Raw genomic sequence first — 19,662 nt, forward strand, 5'->3', positions numbered from 1 at the left:
TATTGAATTCAAGAGTTGGGATGTTATGATGAAATTGTACAAAGCATTGGTGAGGCCAAGTTTGGAATACTGTGTGCAGTTTTGGTCACCGAATTATAGGAAGGATATAAACAAAATAGAGAGTGCAGAGAAGGTCCACGAGAATGTTGACAGGATGTCAGGGTTTGAGTTACAGAGAAAGGTTGAGCAGCCTGGGGCTTTTTTCTCTGGAGCATAGAAGATTGAGGGGGGATTTGATGGAGGTGTTCAAGATTTTAAAAGGGACAGAGAGAGTCAATGTGGATAGGCTTTTTCAATTAAGAGTGGGGGATATTCAAACCAGAGGCCATGGTTTGAGATTGCAGGGGGAAAATTATAAGGGGAACATGAGGGGAAATTTCTTCATGCAAAGGGTGGTTGGGTTGTGGAATATGCTTCCAGCAGAGGTAGTTGAAGTAAGGACGTTATTTACATTTAAGGAAAGACTGGATAATTACATGGAGGGGTATGGACCAGGTCCTGGTCAGTGGGACTAGGAGGGCCAAACTGGCCTGTTCTGTGCTGTATATGGTTATATGGTTAAACCATGGCAAGGTTGAGTTCAGTAAGTGGAAGGCCTTCAAAAGTGAGATTTTGAGAGTGCAGAGTTTGCCATTAAAGGCAAAGTTAACAGGCAAAGAGAACCATGGTTTTCAAGGGATATTGGCAATCTGGTTAAGAAAAAGAGGTGTATAACTGGTATGGGTAACAAGGAGCAAATGAGGTATGAGAAGAATATAGAAAATGTAAGAAAATAATGAAGGAAATCAGGAAGGCAAAAAGGAAACATGAAGTTCCTTTAGCAGATAATGTGAGGGTAAACACAAAGGGTTTCTACAAGTATATTAAGAATAAAAGGATAGTAAGGGGCAAAATTGGTCCCCTAGAAGATCAGAGTGATCAACTATGTGTGGTGCCACACAAGGAGATGATATTAAACAATTTTTTTTGTATTATTATTTACTCAGGAAACTGGCATGGTGTGTAAGGGAAACAAGCAGTAGTGGCATAGAACATATAGAGATTAAAGAGGTGCTTGCTACCTCACTGCAAATAAAAGTAGATAAAACCACTGGGCCTGATGTGATATTCCCTCAGATTTCGTGAGAGACTAGTGTAGAAATTGCAGGGGCTCTAGCAGAAATATTTAAAATATCCTTAGTCACTGCAGAGGTGTCTGAGGATGGAGGGTAGCTCATGTTATTCAGTTTGAAATTATAGGCTGGTGAACCTGACGTCAGTAATAGGTAAATTATTGGAGGGTGTTCTGAGAGATCGGATTTAAAAGTATTTGGACAGCCAAGGGCTGATTAAGGATAGTCAACATGGCTTTGTGTATAGTAGGTCATAACGAACCTTGTAGAGGTTACCAAGAAGGTAAATGAAGGAAAGGCTGTAGAGGTTGTCTACATGGACTTAAGGCCTTTAACAAGATCCCACATGGGAGGTTAGTTCAGAAGGTGCAGGAGATTTGCAAACTGGATTCAAAATTGGCTTCATGGGAGAAGACAAGAGTGGTGGTGAATGTTTGCTTCTCAGACTGGAGAACTGTGAATAGTGATGTGCCTCAGGGATTGGTGCTGAGACCATTGTTGTTTGTTGTCTATTAATGATCTGGATGATAATGTGGTAAATTGGATAAGCAAGTTTGCTGAGGTGAAGATGGCAGATGGAATTTAATCCAGACAAATGTGAGGAATTGCATTTTGGAAGGACAAACCAAGGTAGGGGCCACTGAGGAACAAAGGGATCTGGAGATACAGGTACATAATTCCCTGAAAGTGGTGTCACAGGGAGACAAGGTTGTAAAGAAAGCTTTTGGCATCTTGGCCTTCATAAATCAAAGTATGATGAGGTTGTACAAGACATTGGTGAGGCCAGATTTGAAGTACTGTGTGCAGTTCTGGTCACCTAACTACAGGAAGGATATCAGTAAGATTGAAAGAGTGAAGATTTACAAGGATGTAGTCAGGTCTTCAGGAGTTGAGTCACAGAGAAAGATTAAATAGGTTAGGTCTTCATTCCTTGGAGTGTAGAGGTATGAGGGGAGATTTGATAGAAGTTAACAAAATTAGGAGGAGTATAGCCAATAAATGCAAGTAGGGTCTTTCCATTAAAATTAGGAGAGATAAATACGTGAGGACATAGCTTTAGGGTAAACTTCTTCACTCGAGTGGTGGGAGTATGGAACAAACTGGAACAAAAATGTGGACGCTCTTAAATTTTAAGAATAAATTGGATAGATACAAGGATAGGAGAGTCTGGAGTTATTGAATGGGTACAGGTCAGTGGGACTAGTGGAATGATGTTTCGGCACAGACTAGAAGGATCAAATAGCCTTTTTTCTGCATTGTATTGGTTCTAACCACTTACCATAAGAATGATGGAATTCAGCTGAAAAAGCATTCATTCTTTTGCATATTATGCTAGTTTTCCTTATTAAAGAATGAGAGGAAGCACAAGTAAAATCACTGCTCCAGCTTTGTGGCAGAGCATAACAAAACAGATTTATTTACGAATTATTTAACTTTTTTTTTTAGGTACAGTCAAGCTGATGCCCTGAAATATGTTGGCATAGAAAGAGAGATGGAAATTCCCTGAAATTAAACTGCCTCAGTTCAAAGTTTGGGCAGCTGGTTTTATATTTCAGGATTTATGTACTGTATGCAGACATTTGAGACAACTGATTTTAAAACTGTGACAATAATTTATACTGTAAAAAAAAATTAAGCTTATCTTTTCAAAAGCTGCCAGTTTTTATATGTGTACTTTTGCTATACACCTGTGTGGTGAGCTGTTGGTGCAATTATAACATCAATTAAAAACTTGAATTTTTATGTGCCTTGTAAGTTTTAAACTTTACTCTTCTCAGATGAAGTTGGAATAAAATTTAATCAATGGCTGACAAGATGGAATAAGTTCTGATCCATGTGAAGCGTACTGGATTAACTAAGTGTCTTGTACTCCATCTGGATGCTGGAGTGATGCACAAAATGACTTTCAAAGAATAGTCCAGGCCCAATAAAGTGTCTCCCCATAACTAAATGATATACAACTATACCTAACTTCAAATTTTAAATGATGGTATGACTACAGTGCAACTCCGATTATCTGAAATCGGATTCTCCAAAATCCTCAGTCATCCGAAATTTCAGAAAAATGAGGATTTCCAAATTTTTTCTGGAGCTGAAATGACCAGGGACCTCGGTGGGGAAGTGTCGGTGATCAGCTGTGGCCAGCATTTTTTGTGTGAGAATTAAACATTATTTTAATGCTTAAAAAGCCTTCCCTTGCTGTTTGTTGTTTGAACTGTTACAAATTATTTGCTGTTGCTACTGGACAGATTTTAAAAATCACTAGTTCTCTGAAAAAAATGTTTATCCAAAATGGGCCCGGGTCCAACCATTTTGGACAATTGGAGTTGTACTGTAATGAATTTAAATCTAATGGTCCTAGAACAATAATCCATTTAAATTCAACAGAAAATCCAAACTAAAATCATACAGCAGACTACTCATCATTATTTAAAAGCTTGTATCATAAATATTCATAAACTCTTCATTGAAAAGGAGACAAAACACTCAAGCCAAAAGAAAGAACTAAATGGTATTACTGTGCTAACATTGAAACTAGCTGTTGTACTATTAATGTTACAATGTTTAAAGGTTTCAACAGACAATCTCTATTGATTCAGTCATTATTTTTGTTATTTTAATCACAAAGGCATAAATTTATGAACGCAACGATGTAAATTGAAATTGATGGAACCTGGTTTCTGAGATTTTTCTTGATTGATGTATAAAATACATTTTGAAAATAGATCTGACATTGAGATGCAGACAAAGTTGCGGGAGCTACATAAAACATCCTTAAGATTTGGCTAAGTAATTAAAAAGTCAAGCAAGATCCATTGTTCAAATGTTTTAAAATATAATTATGTTACACTTGTTTGAATGACATTCTGATCAGTCTGCCAGAAGCAGAGGACTAAAATTCATCTAAAAAACTCCTCTTACTGTATATACTCATGTAATAGTCCAGTTTTTGCAACCAATTTTTAGGGTAAAATTAGGGGGTCAACTATTACATACTACTATTGACCGCATTAAGTACCTGCGTCGTCGGGGAGCTTGTATAGCTGGGACCAGATGGTAAGTCCACATGCTCAGATGGGTGGACAGGCGGCCGACTTTTACATGATTTTGACTATTACATGTGTGTATATTATGGTGAAGTCAATATATGAAAATTATTTTAGATATGACAGTTAACTTTCAGTGAACTTCCACATTTTAACATTCTGCACTTGTACTTGAAATTTAATGGTCCTAATAACCTTCCAATTGTTCAATGTCATCAGAAGCTGCAAGCCTATTAATAACCTACTAGTGGCTAAATTAATAGGTCATAGGTGAAATTTAAAAAGGCAAAGTAACCAAAAATACATTCTTTGACACAAATTTCAAAACTTAATATGCAACTAGAAATAGCACATTTGTCAATGGCTATGTTGACATGGTTTTGGATGTCTGTCAGGTACTCATTAACTACTCTCCTAGTATGTGATCTAGCATTTATCTTTTCAGTGGAAAAATGGGGAACTTGCAGGCAGAAACAACAATTAAGTTATTAGTACTATGAATTCCATAAAAAAATTCTCCAAATTTAGCTTTCAAAGAATTGTGAAACATTGAATCATTAATGTGTTGCTGGTTTGATGACGATACCTAAAAATATGCAACCTTAGGCAATCACACATACAACTCGCAAAATCAATTCTGTTAAGCAATACATAAAACAGGTGGGAGGCTAATAGTTAAAAGTGAATACAAAAAAAACCGACAAAGGGAAACTAATTCAAAGCTAACTGTTAGCTTATCCTCTTGATTTCTACTGAAAAGGTTCTGTTCCTGCAAATTTGTAACCAGTGGCAGTAAAAACTGATTAATGTTGAGTTCTTCTGTATTTTTAAAACTCAATTAATTATAACATTAGATAAATACACTCTATATTGAGTTTACGAACTTCAGTTTAAAAATCCCACATTAAACTGCACCAAGTCACAACCATTACAGAAATCATTAAATTTTTTTATTTATCACACATTTAAAAAATGAACCACACTATACAAATGGTTTCTTGTAGCAGATAATGCAGATTACACATTTTCTAAAGGGCTTGTTCAAATTCACTAGTATGCATTTGGAAAGTGCTGCCAACATTGCATTCATAAATTAGTTTTTCCTGCTGTCATTTTCAGAGCAGTGGAGGCCATGTCTAGCTGAAGTAAGTTTTTTTTTAATGCAGATTGGCAGTAGCATGCAACCCCTATGTAGAAGGTTCAATTCCTTTATCATTTGCTGAATTAAGGTAAGGGGTTTTGATATTTACAAAGTGAAATGCAGCAATCCTGAGAACAGTTCAGTAAAGTAAATATGACTGGCTGGTGTTTCCTCTCACAGTTAAAGGGAGGCCCAGCAGGCAGCAGATAAGCTGCAATGGAGTTCAAGAATGCAGTATTTTACATTCCCATCTTTATCACAAAACTAATAGCATTCTCTGTATTTGAGCCAGTGTATCTTAGGATTGAAGTTTTTATTTAGACACTGGTGTAACATTTAAGCCAAATAACTGTAAGTGTCCTTCTCGCCATCCACACGCTCCAAATACTCCTTTTCTATCAGAATGTCGATGCATTTCTGCAAAATAAATTAATTTCATCAGTATGGGGGGGGGGAGGGGAATAAAACTTTCTACATTGAACCAGTACAGCAACAATAGAAACACTTGCAGATTGCAACAGATAACAAAGTTGTAAAAGGAACAGCTCAAATCTAAGAAGCAAATTGCAAATGGATTTCTTTTGGGTCAGGATTTGCTTTACATACAGCCTGTAAATGCATTGTCACTTTATGTAAAAATGGGATGTAGGCATTGCTGGCAAGGCCACAGTTTATTGTCCTTCAATTACCCATAAAGGTGGTGGCAAGTTGTCCACATGTAGGTATAGATACTTCCATTGTGTTAAAGAAGTGGAAGTACAGTACTGGCCTTATGAAAGAGAAGGATTTGTTACATTGTTAGAATAGTATAGGACATGGAGATGGTGTTTTCATCTGCCTACTATCCTTGCCTTAGGAGAGGGCATAGGATAAAATTTCACTCCCTGAGAGCACAATAGAGGAGATATGAATTCATCAAAACTTCAAACATGTTTATTGGTGAACACGATTTTTATGCTTGGATCAGATTGGCAATTCATCGAGTACATATTCTAAAGTATTTGTGAGATGCAGTAAAATCCTTCTGGAACTATTAATGGTCCAAGCATCAACTGAATATCCAAATTTTCATAAAAACCAAATCAACCACTAAAATGTTCAAATACTATTGGTTTAACTTTTTAAAAATACCAACATAATAGAGAAATGTTCCAAATAGCTCAACCTTTAACTTTATTAAATAATCATGTTTGTACCAGACTCAAAAAGCACTGATTTGCCGTATACTTTAGAACCTAGAATTGATGCAATTCTAATCAGAAGGTGATGTACACAGTTTGTATCCATACAGGTTTCCATTTGTTCTATATTAAACATTTAAAAAAGGCCAAAAACACTCTAATCTCTTGTAAAACCAATAATTAAAACTTGATAATTGTTAGCAAAATAAAATGTGAAAGAAAATTAAGGTTTAATTTTTTTAAATTCCTTTTATTTGTGAAGTTGAGATGCAGAATGCTTTAATTCTATAACATTTGCTAATAGGCAAACAATCTAAAGTTGGTTAATTACAAGAGACTATGATATGGAAATAAAAACAGCCTCCTCTTTCCCCTTCCAAATTCATCTACACTTTCCACCACCTTGGAAAAGTAGCCAACATTAAAATAATCATCCGACCCCTCCTACTGGGGAGGAAGGTTTACAAGTATGATTACACACATCATCAGATTCAATGAGTTTGTTTTCTTCCATTATCAGACTCCTGAATGAACTTCATCTGTAAAACCTTTTCTCTGTAGTAACTGATCTCTTCCTTTTACTGCACTTTTGTACTGTTTACCTGCTGTACAATGTATGAGATGTCTAACTGGAGAGCTTACAAAATGAACTTTCTCATTGCAACTTGGTATATGTGACAATAAACTTGCACTTGGGTAATTGTTTTTATTTAAAAACTGACATTCAAGGACTTATTTCATTATGTTCCCCATTTACTTCTCGACAAGCCCAGTTACTCATGCAAATAGCTGTTTATGGGAATAAAGGGCCAAAAGAAACAGCAGTCATCAGGAGTCAGATCTATGGCCGATTTCCCTTCATTTGAGTTAATCATGTTCAGTTTAGGTGCGAACGGAATTAGACGGTACAGAGAAGATTTACGAGGATGTCATGGGACTTGGGGGCTTGAGCAATAGGTTGAACAGCCTAGTCTTTATCTTTAGAGTACAGAAGGCAAAGGTGTAATCTCAGTGGTGCACAAATGATGAAAGGAATAGATTGGATACATGCAGATCCTTTTACCCAATGTAGGGAAATCAATAGCCAAAGGACACAAGTTTAAGGGGAGTGGGGAGAGATTAAAAATGAATCTGAGGAACAGCTTTAAAAAAAAATAATTCAGAGTGCTGGGTGCATGAAACAAGTTGCTGGAGATGGTTGAGGCAGAAACTATGGTTAGGATAAGTTTTGAGGGATATGGGGCAAATGTAGGCAAGTGGGACTTTTGAGTGAAAAATTTTGGTCAGCGTGGGCAAATTAGACCAAAGGGCATGTTTCCATGCTCTGACTATTTTCCAAACTAGTGCCTTTTGTACAATTAAAATATTCCTGAGTTTTAAAAAAAGTAGAATATTCTATATTATTTTTGTTGAGGGTAAGAAGAACGAGGTTTAAGGCCAGGGATAGAAAATCTTTACAAGAAGTCCAGGTACGACATGTGGAAAGCCATCTTAGAAGCAAAGTGGCAATTCCAGAGGAAACTAGAGACAGATACACACTAGCTATAGCAGGGAGTGCAGGCCATTACAGCCTACAAACCAAAGGAGAACACTATAGATGGCTGTGATGCTTCTTTACTCAATGCCTGCTTTGAGAAGCAGAACCAAACAATGCCTACTAGAATTCTTGAAAAGGCTGAGGAGCCTGTGATATATGTCTCTGAGGGAGAGGTCAGAACATAATTCTGGCAGGATTCTGAAAATCTGCACCAACCAACTAGCCGGAGTGTTCAGGGACATTTTCCACATGTCATTGTTGCAGTCAGAGGTTCTCACCAGCTTCAAAAGGGCATCAATCAATCAGGTACCCAAGAAGAGTAGCATGGCCTGTCTCAGCGACTACTGCTCAATAGCACTACTACTGTGGTGAAATGCTTTGAGAGGCTGGTTATGGCCAGAATTAAGATTTAGACCCACTGCAATTTTTTTACCATCACAACCACTCACAGAAGATGTAATATCGCTGGCTCTCTACTCACCTCTGGAGCACCTCGAAAACAGTAATTCATACATACAGCTGCTGTTCATTGACTACAGTTCAGCCTTCAATACCATTATTTCCTCAGTGCTGGTCATGATGTTACAAACTCTATGCCTCTGTACCCCACTTTTCAACTGAATCTTTGACTTTTTCATTGGAAGACCACACTCAGTATGAATTGGAAATGATGTCTCCTCATTAATCATAACACAGATGCACCCCAAGGATGCATGCTTAGCCCACTGCTCTTCTCGTTATACACCCATGACTATGAGTCCAGGCCATCTACAAGTTTGCTGATGACACCACAGTTGTCGAATCACAAATGGCAATGAAGAAGCACACCGGAGGGAGATAGATCAGCTTACTGAATGGTGTAACAACAACCACCTTGCGCTCAACATCAGAAAAACCAAAGAGGTGATTGTGGACCAGGAGGAAGTCAGGGGAACATAAGCCAGTCCTCATTTGAGGTCTCAGTATGGAGAGGGTCAAGAACTACAAATTCCTGGGTCTCAACATCCCTGACTATACTTTGTGAGGTATCTGAGGAGATTCAGTGTATCACTGAAGACACTCAAACTTCCTCAGGTGTACTGTGGAGAGCATTCTAGCTCGTTGCATCACTGCCTGGTATGAAGGCGCCAACTCTCATTAACTCGGCCTGCAACATCACAGGCACCAGATAATCGAGGACATCTACGTGAGGTGTGTCCAAAAAAAAAAGCAGCCTCCATCCTCAAAGACCCCACCACCCAGGCCATGCCCTGTTCACTCTGCTACCATCAGGGAAAATGTACAGAAATCTAGACGAGCACTCAATGGCACAATCTGTCATCAGATTCCTGAATCAATGAACCAAAGACCCTGCCTTACTTTTCATGCTCTTATTATTATTTTTTTTATATATAGTAAAGTTGTAAGATAGTTATAAAATGTGGTTTCCACTGAGATGCTGCCACAAAACACTTAAATTTCATGACAATAAATCCGGATTCTGAATAAACATGCTTGAGAGCATCCAGCTCCATGAACAGAACACAACCAATTTCAAAGTGGAGAACTATTTTCATAGACGGTAATTAAATATCTGGGAAACAAAAGTAACCCATAGGACGTCACAAAATTTGCTGAAGCACATAGATCAGTTTCAAAAGTTTACTGATGACAAAGTTCAATGGACAAGCAATGAATAAATAGATCAGACGCTCATTTAAATGAAACTGAATATCGTTGGTCAAAAGTACAAAAAAAGCTACAAAGTAAAATCCCCAAAAGAGAAGTTTGGGAGTTTTCACACCATAAAAGTGTGTGGTCCAGGGTAAACCATTGTAAATTATGCAATGGGATGCCACTGACGAGCAAAAGACCAGCAAGTCAAAAGATACTCAAAGTGATTGGTGTACAAATGATTAAAATGATAAAGGTGGTTCACAACAAACTTTTAAGCTTAGAAAGAATAACAGACTATGAAGAACTTTTACTCAGGAGTGAAGACAATGCAAATGAAGAGAATAGATATTGCAAATGACTGCTTAAATAAAGATATGAGAATTGAATAACTCATGGTCTTCAAACTGCATTATTAATTGCATCACTTTCCAGCGATTGCTGTGGATCTGCTGAGCTTTTTCACCTATTTTTATTTTGCTTTCTCGCTTACAGCACCTGCAGTTTATGGTTCTAATTTGTTTATTCTATCTTTGGAATTTAATAAACCTTTCAGAATTTGATTTTCAATTTTCTGTTCCAAATTCCAATCACATGACCATTAAATCTGGTTTACATCATTGACAAGTTGGTGATCTTAATTTGAAATTAGTCTATCGGGAATAATCAGATGAATCAGTATTTTTTTGGACACATGGGTTTGTGGCAAGTGGTTCACAGCAAAGGCAAACTAACTGATATAACAAAATAAGGTAATAAATTTAGAAGAAAAATTAAAATTTTCCTACCAAAATTCAACAAAAATGTTGATGGTCTGGGAAGAGGCTTGAATTTGCCAGATTCCCAAGACAATTTGCAAAAAATTGTAACAATTTTAAGCATTAATATAATGGAGTGGAGAATTTGTCTCTCATTTTCTGGAAACCCTTAATAATTGTAATATAACATTTCAAGACACAAGGAATGACAACAATGTGACAGGAAACAAATCCAAGACATATTCAGAGATAAATTTATTATTTTCAAAGTTAGATATTTCTAACTATTTTAAGACTATTCAGCTTGCAAAAATAGTATTTTTCAAATAATCTTGAGTTACTTTAACCATTTACAAAACTTTTACTAAGTTTATAAGCTTGATTATTTTTAAATAAAAGCCATATTTTTCTTCCAAATTGTAAAAGCAATTAAATCTTATTTCCTCCAACACTTGCTAGATTTTGATTAAGAATCAACATGGATGAAATTCAAATATTTGAAGAACATACCTTTATGACGGGGACTCTGGGTTTAAACCTGGAGGAGAGTTGGTTCAATACTTCTGCCAGTAACTGTTGATGTTTCAAAACTTTCCTCATCTTCATTATTCGTACAATTGCAGCCTTGGAATAGCAAAAATATTCAAGAAAGGATTACAATTACAATTGGTGCAAATTCGAACTCTAAAACCATACAGCACAGAAAGGGGATATTTGGCTCAATAATGCATGACCAAATTAGCCCTCATGAAAATTCATAGCTCACAAATTGCTCACCTTCACCAGAGCTCACTTTACCTCAAAGATCACTGACACGTCAATAAAGAAACCTATTTTTTTCTGAATTCCTGAGAAAAATTAGCATTCTATTAAATCTCACAACATGGGCATCCTCCTCATCTCAGAAATCAAATTAATGAACCTGTCAAATCCTTAAGTGAATTCTTCAAAGAGAAGTCAAACAATATTTCAAACTATACTCTTGATGTTATCTGACCATGGCTCTTTAAAAATTGGATAAAGACTCCTTACTACTGTGAATGCAACCTTGCACACATTACCTACATATAAACTTGTTAAAGTGGGTTTCCTTGCACAATCAGAAACCTTTCTCTTCCCTCATATAGAATATAGCCTGACCTATCAGGCTACCAGTTACTAAAGACTTAATATGGTTCAATGAAACTTCTCTGCTTTTACACTCTGCCAATTAAGAACACTTGAGATTCCAAACACAACAATAGCTCCTGCTATATATCGAAGATTTTGTATGTAACCTTGCATCAAAGCTTAAGAAAGCAGGTGTGGATGACATGTTTACCAAATTAGTACATTTTAATGAAGGTAAAACATAAATGGGAAAAGGCCATTTCACCACTGTGCCTGCTACACAATTCAATAAGATCATGGTTGTTCCTTCATCTCAGGACCACTTTTCTGCACAAGCTCCTTACCTTCATTTCCTTAATATTGAAAGATAGAAACTGGAAGCTTAGGGAAGGAATTCCAGGGCTAAGCTGAGGCAGAACAGCCAGCCATGGACAGATGAAAAACAATCAACCGAGTGTGCAAAGCCAGAACATGAATGAGAATTTTAAAAGTGAGGCAACATGGAATCACGAGCCAACAGGTCATCAAGGGAGAGTTGGTGTGAGCCACAGACCTGCCATCCCACTATATCCATGATGCCCATCAAACCCATTGACATTAATCCAATTTATCAGCACTTGGTCTGGGGCCTCTTATACCTTTCAATTCAACTCTTCACCCAGATAGTTCATTTTGGAAGAACTTAAATTTGTGGAATATGAATAATGTGATACATCTCTTCAAATCTGTATGACTACTGCCAATATGAAAAAGTTAACAAAATTGGAGGTGCACAATGGGATTGATGTTCCTGACGGAAGCTAACAATAGAAGCGTTTCCAGAATTTGTTATAATTCAGGGGTCTCCAAACTTTTTAGACCATCAAGTCCTTCAAGGAATTCGTGGTCCCTCATTGACCTTCAGGAATGGAATCCTAGCTTTTTACAGGGGTGGGGGGAGCTAGGTGGGTGGCCAGACATTCTGATTTAGGTTCGACAGTCCAGCTTTTTAGCCCTCTGTCTTCCATCCACACCCCCAAATGGAGGACAAATTAAGGGGCAGAAAGGACACTTACCTGTTAAATGCAGCGTTCTGGGGGTCCACAGGCTGTGTGCTGCCAGCTGGCAATACACGATGAGGGGGAAAGCGGCTATGCTGGATCAGGTGGGGGGATGCGCTATTTTAAGTTACCCCCAACCCCACCACGTTATCAACTCCCTGGATGGTCCTGTCGATGCCTGAGGATTGATATCAACCACTTTGAAGACCCCTAGTTTTAATTATTCATACGCTGTCAAGTCTCTGGAATTTATACAACTAACATTAAAAATAAATTCCTGCTGTTCATTGGGCATGATTACAAAAGTCCAAGAAAGTAAAATACGTGAATCATTACATTTTTTCTAATTAGAAATGACATACCTGAATCAACAATTTCCTATCTTCTTCAATGTTTTTATGTGTGGTCTCCTGTTCTTGTTTTTGTTCAGTTTTCATCGGCACATTAATGTTCACCCTCAGCTTTTTACTACAAAAGAGTTTAGTTTAGGAAATACAATAACCAACACAAGTTCAACAGCTGATTTTCACAAGTACTTTTATCTCTTACTTTTTGTAGCCCAAGTATAGTTTGATTAGTGTGTCAGGCTTCATTTCCACTTCATCCACATTTGCATTTTCATCTTCCAGAACCTGAATGACAATAAAATTGTGGATTAAAATGAATTACCCATTTGATTGCTGAATAACCAAGGTCTCGAAATAACAAGTCAGCACTTACCAGTAATTTGGACTTCAAGAGTATCTGTAAAACCTGCACCAGTATGTCCTGAAATCAACATAATAATAAAAATAAATAAATTGCAAACTTAAGAACAATGAACAAAATGAACCAAATAAAGACCATCTATTCAGGGGGAAGAAAGATTCCTTACGCAAGAAACGATTTATCAACTTTCTAATGACATTATCTTCTCACCATTTTGATTTGAGTGCTGTCTGTCAATTGTTGAACCGTATAGGCATCTTCTGTGTTATACTGAAGCAGTATTGCCATCTGGAATGTTGATGCCTTTGAATACAAAAGCAGATTAAATTCTGAGGATTTATTTCAAAAGACCCAGACAACTAACTTGTATTTATAGTTCTGTAATTGTTTGCAGTTCTGCTTGCCACATTGCAGGAAGAGTGTGGGGGTTTTGGAGAGGGTGTGGAAGTGATTTACCAGAATGTTGCCTGGATTAGAGTCTACTAGCTATAAGGAGAGGTTGGACAAACTTGGATATTTTTCTCTGGAGCAGTGGAGGTCGAGAACAGAATTGATAGGTTTATAAAATATGAAAAGCAAATAGGGTAGAGAGTGAACTTTTCCCATGGTGATATGCAAGAGCTTCAAGGGGAGGGGGGGTAAGTTAAAAGATGTTTTAGGCACTTTCTTTATACATTTATAAGATAGTGATAGGTGCCTAAAATGCACTTTTGGGCGGGAGGTGGAAACAGATACGATAATGACGTTTAGGATGCATTTAGTCAGGCACATGAACAAGCAGAACGTGAAGGAATATGAATCTGAAGGCAAATGGGATTAGATTAATTTGGCATAATGTTTTGCACAGACTTAGTGGGCTGGAGGATCTATTCCTGTGCTGTACTGGTGAATGTAAGGTCTGGGCTCTTCCCAACTGCCTTACCCATTGCATTATTTTTTGTGGTACAACTTGTATTATTTCCACAACCACTTCACTGATGTCCCACCCCCTTTTCATATTTCAAAATGTTAATATTCAATTGGGAATCTTTGAATATACAAAGCATGGTTATGCCATAAACTAATTCAAAGGCTTTGAACTGCTGTAGAACCAGTATTCCATTAACCAAAATAAATACTGCCTAATTAAACTCTGACCAATTCTTGAAAATAAAATGCATCAAAATACAAACATTTCATCAACCTGTCCTTAACCTCTGGCTATAAAATTTCTGGCAAATTGTTTAGCAGCTTAAAATTCACAAAATGTTAATTCCAGGATTTTAAGATAAGCAATATATCCAGAACTAGTACTGCACAAAAGAAAAAAGAAATAATTTATAAAACAGGACTTTCATGACACAGTTCCAAACAGTCCAGGCTGCCTTTTCAAATATCTTCCACATTTCTTGCGTAACAGGATGCCAACCCATCAATCCTATTCTCCCAAATATTTCTCTATAACCTGTTCTCTCTCCCATACCTATCAACCACCTCTGAATCTCCTGACAACTACTTTGCATGGCTTTGAGAGAAACTGAAGCATCTCGAGTAGTCATATGGAGAATGTACAACATACATGCTGACACCACCCAGACAGGTTGCTAGCTACATGGTGATACTACTACCTGCTGTACAACTTCTGGTCATCCATAACAGCCCAGAGTTATAACTCATATAGCAGCAGCAGCAGAGAGAAGGGAGGTGGGAATTGAAGAACAGGGAATGAATGCAGAGAAATTTCTAAAGAAAGGAAGTGATCTGGGAAGAAGTAGCAGACTGAAGAAAGGGGTATAATTAGAGCCAGGCATTTCCTACATGGCAATGAGCAAACAGTAACAGAATGATTGGACGAATCCTAAAAGACCCTTTCCATCTGTGGAAGAATTCAGATCAGAGACGCCAAGAATGAATCTTCTCTCTCATTTTCGTAAAGTGGTTGATAAGGTCCAATGTGGTAGGTTGGTTTAGAAGGTTAGGGCACACAGCACAGATCAATTAGCCAACTGGATAAATAGTTGGCACAGTGATAGGAGTTAGGGCATAGCTCCATTGTGAAGTGATTTAGCAGGGACATGAGGAGATAGTTTTTCATTCAGATGTTGGCGAGCATATGGAATGAGTTACCAGACAGTGGTGAAGGCAAATATGTTAGCTTCCTTTATTTAAAAAAAATGCATAACTACAAGGATAGGAGGGAATTGGAATAGTATGATCCTAATGTGGGCAAGTGGGGACTAAAGCAAGAGGGAACTTTTTGTCATGGACAAGCTGGGTTTCCATACTGTGACTGACATAGCTCCAGTTTTTCCACTTTGCTCATACCTTTCTCTCCCAGCTCCTGGTGCACTCCAAGAACATAGTAACCATAGAGACTTTTACACAGCTGCTTTGATCCGGGACTTTGGGGATTTTGTTTTTTTTATAGACATATAACTACACCTGATGTCTAAAAAGCACCAACACACAGAATTGTGGGATCATTCCAGCCCCAGGTTTTTTTTCCGGTAGCAGGCATAGAGTCAGACTCAGAACGCCATCTGTGTAAAAGGCAAATCGGTCATTCCGGGACAACAGGAAAAATCTTTTTAATAATACTGCTGTTCTGCTCTCTACTGGTGGCCTGCAATTATACAGCAAAGGTTAAGGCAGAGTCAATCTGCCTGACAGTGAATAGTTCACTTGGGAATACCTGACTGGCAGGCACTTAGGCACTTGGGATTTAGCCCATCTTGATGTCTGAGCATGCTGTCATAAATGCAGAAGTCTGAAATGAGCTGGAGATGAAATAGTGATGCATCCTCTACTAGATTCACTATTTCGTTTGGTGGGTGAAGCACTGATGTGTTGCTGGAGGAGAATGAGAAATTATTTAATTCATAAGTACATCATTTATGGTTTTGATAGGACAGATGTGGGGTGGCAGTTTGTCTTTCAAAATAGGGCTTGATCATTCATGAATAAGAATAAAATTTTAAAAAGTATATATCAAAGGGCACTGAGTCGAGAACTCTACAGAAGGAGGGTGTGAATGCTCAGTTACTGAATATATTTAAGACCGTCATTGACAGACCTTCAGATATTAATTAAGGGAGAGGAAATTAGTGTTAGGGAGTGGCATTGTGATAAAAGACCAGCCCCCATGCTGATCCCATCACCCTGTTCTCAGCTGTCCCCAGGTGTCTCGAGTCAACTTGTGCTGTGAGCCAGCTGGTCTGTGGGTTTGTCCTCAGTTTGAACAGTCGGAAGCCCCCAAACTTTCCTTAGATGTCACCAGCCCCCAGTGATAGATAGAGGTGATTATGGAAAGAAAAAGTTTGAAAACCATTGTTTTAATCATACCTAATTGACTCATCATTAATCCAAAGGAAATGGGCCAGTGACAATTTTCCTCAGGCAAAAAAATTCAGTAACAATTGGGTCTCGAGCAGTGATTCTCAACCTTCCCTTCCCACTCACATACCACTTAAAGTAATCCTTTACTAATTCCAAAGCACCTATGGCATAGGGATTACTTAAGGTTGTTTGTGAGTGGAAAGAAAAAGTTGGAAAAACACTGCTATAGGTCAATACTTGCAGTAGATTTTCTCATGTTCTTCTTATAAATTGTGCTCATATTTTCCCACATTGTCAAATTGTGTACGTTTTGTTAAATTGTGCACAAAAGTATTTTATTTTCCCGTGCTCTTCTATTAATTATGTGCTAATAAAAAGTAAAGTATGATTGCAAATCCTCGTGTCCAGACTCGTCTCTCTCGAACATGATGCTTTCTCAACACAATATTTAGTGTAGATAGCGACAGTGGGCCACCAGGAGTCTCCCAACAGCTTGCCACCAGCCATTTTTGGGGAAAAAGATGGGTCTAACACGCTGTCAAATACGGTACGTTACACGTGACATTAGACGCCAACGCTGCTCTGTTACATGTCCCGCCTCTTTTTCTCCCAGAATGCCAGCTTGCTGTGTAAAATGACACACTAACCCAGCATTATGCCGGCTTTATTCAGTTCTATGTAAACAACCAAAGCTCGCTTCATGCTAGGACTTGCCAAAATAAACTCCCATTTCATTTTCTCGATTATGAGTGTTCTTTCTCTTTATCCTTCAAATCTAATGTCCACTAGTCTCCATAAATGTCCACCTCAATCTTGTCCTCAATTTGTACCTTGTTTTCACAAATTATCCCATTTTCAGATTTCTTTCCAAGATGCTGTGACATCTCAAATTCATGCTCTTCTGTCCAGATTTACTGGTTTGAATTGCCCTCCATATTAATGCCTGTCACAATTCCAAAACAACCTGATTGTGACAAAGACAACTTCTCTCTCCTTAACTTGACTGCAGCCTTTGACAAAGCTAAACAGACAACATATAGAAAACACCTTCCAGGTTCTAGTAGTTCCTAATTTCAAAATGTGTCATCTTCAAGCCAACGTGGGCTACGATATTCTGAATTACCCTTTTTAATCCAGTAAACCAAACTTTGTAGATGCAACTTTATGTAGCTTTAATTTGTTGATAATGCAAAGTTATGCAAAAAGTTTGTTTTAAGATTTTCAAGTGAAGAAACAAAGCATATACTGTATTTAAAAATATAGCAATATTTAACTTCAAAGAGATATACAAGAAGAAATAAGATGAATTCAAAGAAAATGATCTTGTGCTTGTGTCCCTTTCATTGTTCCTCTTAGTCAGCGCAGATATTACGACATATTACATCATAGTCACTATGGCAACACTACAAACAATAGTCTTAAAGAGACAAGCAAAAAATTATCTTAGAATCAGAAAGACCTTTACATTCCGGCCCCTAATTATTATAATAGACATTAATGGCTAATATATAATCACTTCTTCTTTCTTTCTTTGGCTTGGCTTCGCGGACGAAGATTTATGGAGGGGGTAAAAGTCCACGTCAGCTGCAGGCTCGTTTGTGGCTGACAAGTCCGATGCGGGACATATCACTATTATAATATAATCACTATTACTATTACAGATACAAAAATAAATATGGTAAATATAAGATTAGAAATCAAAACTTTCTGCATCTTGTAAAAGACAGATTTTAGTAATAGGTCTATTTAAGTAACTAGTCTTGGTTTTAATCCTCACTTGCCGAGCGAGACCTTTCTTGTCTGGAAATCCACGATTTTTCCCAGCAACCAAGAATTTCTTGGTGCAGAATCATCCATGATAATTACAACATCTCCGCATATAAAATTGCATTTAGCTTTATACCATTTTTGTCTTGCTTTTAATAATTAAGTCCTCCTCAGCGACAAGATCTCCATCCTCAACCGATGGTCAGAACACTTCCAATCTCTTTTCAGTGCCAACCGCTCAGTCCAAGATTCCGCCCTGCTCCAGCTCCCTCAACAGCCCCTAAGGCTAGAGCTGGATGAGGTTCCCACCCTGGATGAGACATATAAGGCAATCGAACAGCTGAAAAGTGGCAAAGCAGCAGGTATGGATGGAATCCCCCCAGAAGTCTGGAAGGCTGGCGGCAAAACTCTGCATGCCAAACTGCATGAGTTTTTCAAGCTTTGTTGGGACCAAGGTAAACTGCCTCAGGATCTTCGTGATGCCACCATCATCACCCTGTACAAAAACAAAGGCGAGAAATCAGACTGCTCAAACTACAGGGGAATCACGTTGCTCTCCATTGCAGGCAAAATCTTCGCTAGGATTCTACTAAATAGAATAATACCTAGTGTCGCCGAGAATATTCTCCCAGAATCACAGTGAGGCTTTCGCGCAAACAGAGGAACCACTGACATGGTCTTTGCCCTCAGACAGCTCCAAGAAAAGTGCAGAGAACAAAACAAAGGACTCTACATCACCTTTGTTGACCTCACCAAAGCCTTCGACACCGTGAGCAGGAAAGGGCTTTGGCAAATACTAGAGCGCATCGGATGTCCCCCAAAGTTCCTCAACATGATTATCCAACTGCACGAAAACCAACAAGGTCGGGTCAGATACAGCAATGAGCTCTCTGAACCCTTCTCCATTAACAATGGCGTGAAGCAAGGCTGTGTTCTCGCACCAACCCTCTTTTCAATCTTCTTCAGCATGATGCTGAACCAAGCCATGAAAGACCCCAACAATGAAGACGCTGTTTACATCCGGTACCGCACGGATGGCAGTCTCTTCAATCTGAGGCGCCTGCAAGCTCACACCAAGACACAAGAGAAACTTGTCCGTGAACTACTCTTTGCAGATGATGCCGCTTTAGTTGCCCATTCAGAGCCAGCTCTTCAGCGCTTGACGTCCTGCTTTGCGGAAACTGCCAAAATGTTTGGCCTGGAAGTCAGCCTGAAGAAAACTGAGGTCCTCCATCAGCCAGCTCCCCACCATGACTACCAGCACCCCCACATCTCCATCGGGCACACAAAACT

At 38.2% G+C, this 19,662-nt stretch overlaps 2 protein-coding genes across 16 annotated transcripts in view; one reads left to right on the forward strand and one right to left on the reverse strand.

Annotated features, from left to right (window-relative positions):
- ezh2 (enhancer of zeste 2 polycomb repressive complex 2 subunit) overlaps positions 1–2,855 on the forward strand; it is a 90,354-nt gene extending 87,499 nt beyond the window's left edge. For all 8 annotated transcript variants that reach the window (XM_069912432.1, XM_069912431.1, XM_069912455.1 and 5 more), the window contains one exon: positions 2,559–2,855. In XM_069912432.1, the coding sequence (XP_069768533.1) occupies positions 2,559–2,619 (61 nt within the window). In that variant the 3' untranslated portion in view covers positions 2,620–2,855. The remainder of the gene's footprint in view (positions 1–2,558) is intronic.
- A 2,232-nt stretch (positions 2,856–5,087) lies between these two features.
- The window catches only part of cul1b (cullin 1b), a 123,364-nt gene continuing 108,789 nt past the window's right edge, over positions 5,088–19,662 (reverse strand). For all 8 annotated transcript variants that reach the window (XM_069912406.1, XM_069912420.1, XM_069912414.1 and 5 more), the window contains 6 exons: positions 13,498–13,590; positions 13,300–13,347; positions 13,129–13,211; positions 12,942–13,047; positions 10,940–11,053; positions 5,088–5,717 (listed from right to left, as the gene is read on the reverse strand). In XM_069912406.1, the coding sequence (XP_069768507.1) occupies positions 5,637–5,717; positions 10,940–11,053; positions 12,942–13,047; positions 13,129–13,211; positions 13,300–13,347; positions 13,498–13,590 (525 nt within the window). In that variant the 3' untranslated portion in view covers positions 5,088–5,636. The remainder of the gene's footprint in view (positions 5,718–10,939; positions 11,054–12,941; positions 13,048–13,128; positions 13,212–13,299; positions 13,348–13,497; positions 13,591–19,662) is intronic.

Source organism: Narcine bancroftii, chromosome 1 (genome assembly GCF_036971445.1).
Source record: "Narcine bancroftii isolate sNarBan1 chromosome 1, sNarBan1.hap1, whole genome shotgun sequence".
In the NCBI taxonomy this organism is placed as follows: domain Eukaryota; kingdom Metazoa; phylum Chordata; class Chondrichthyes; order Torpediniformes; family Narcinidae; genus Narcine; species Narcine bancroftii.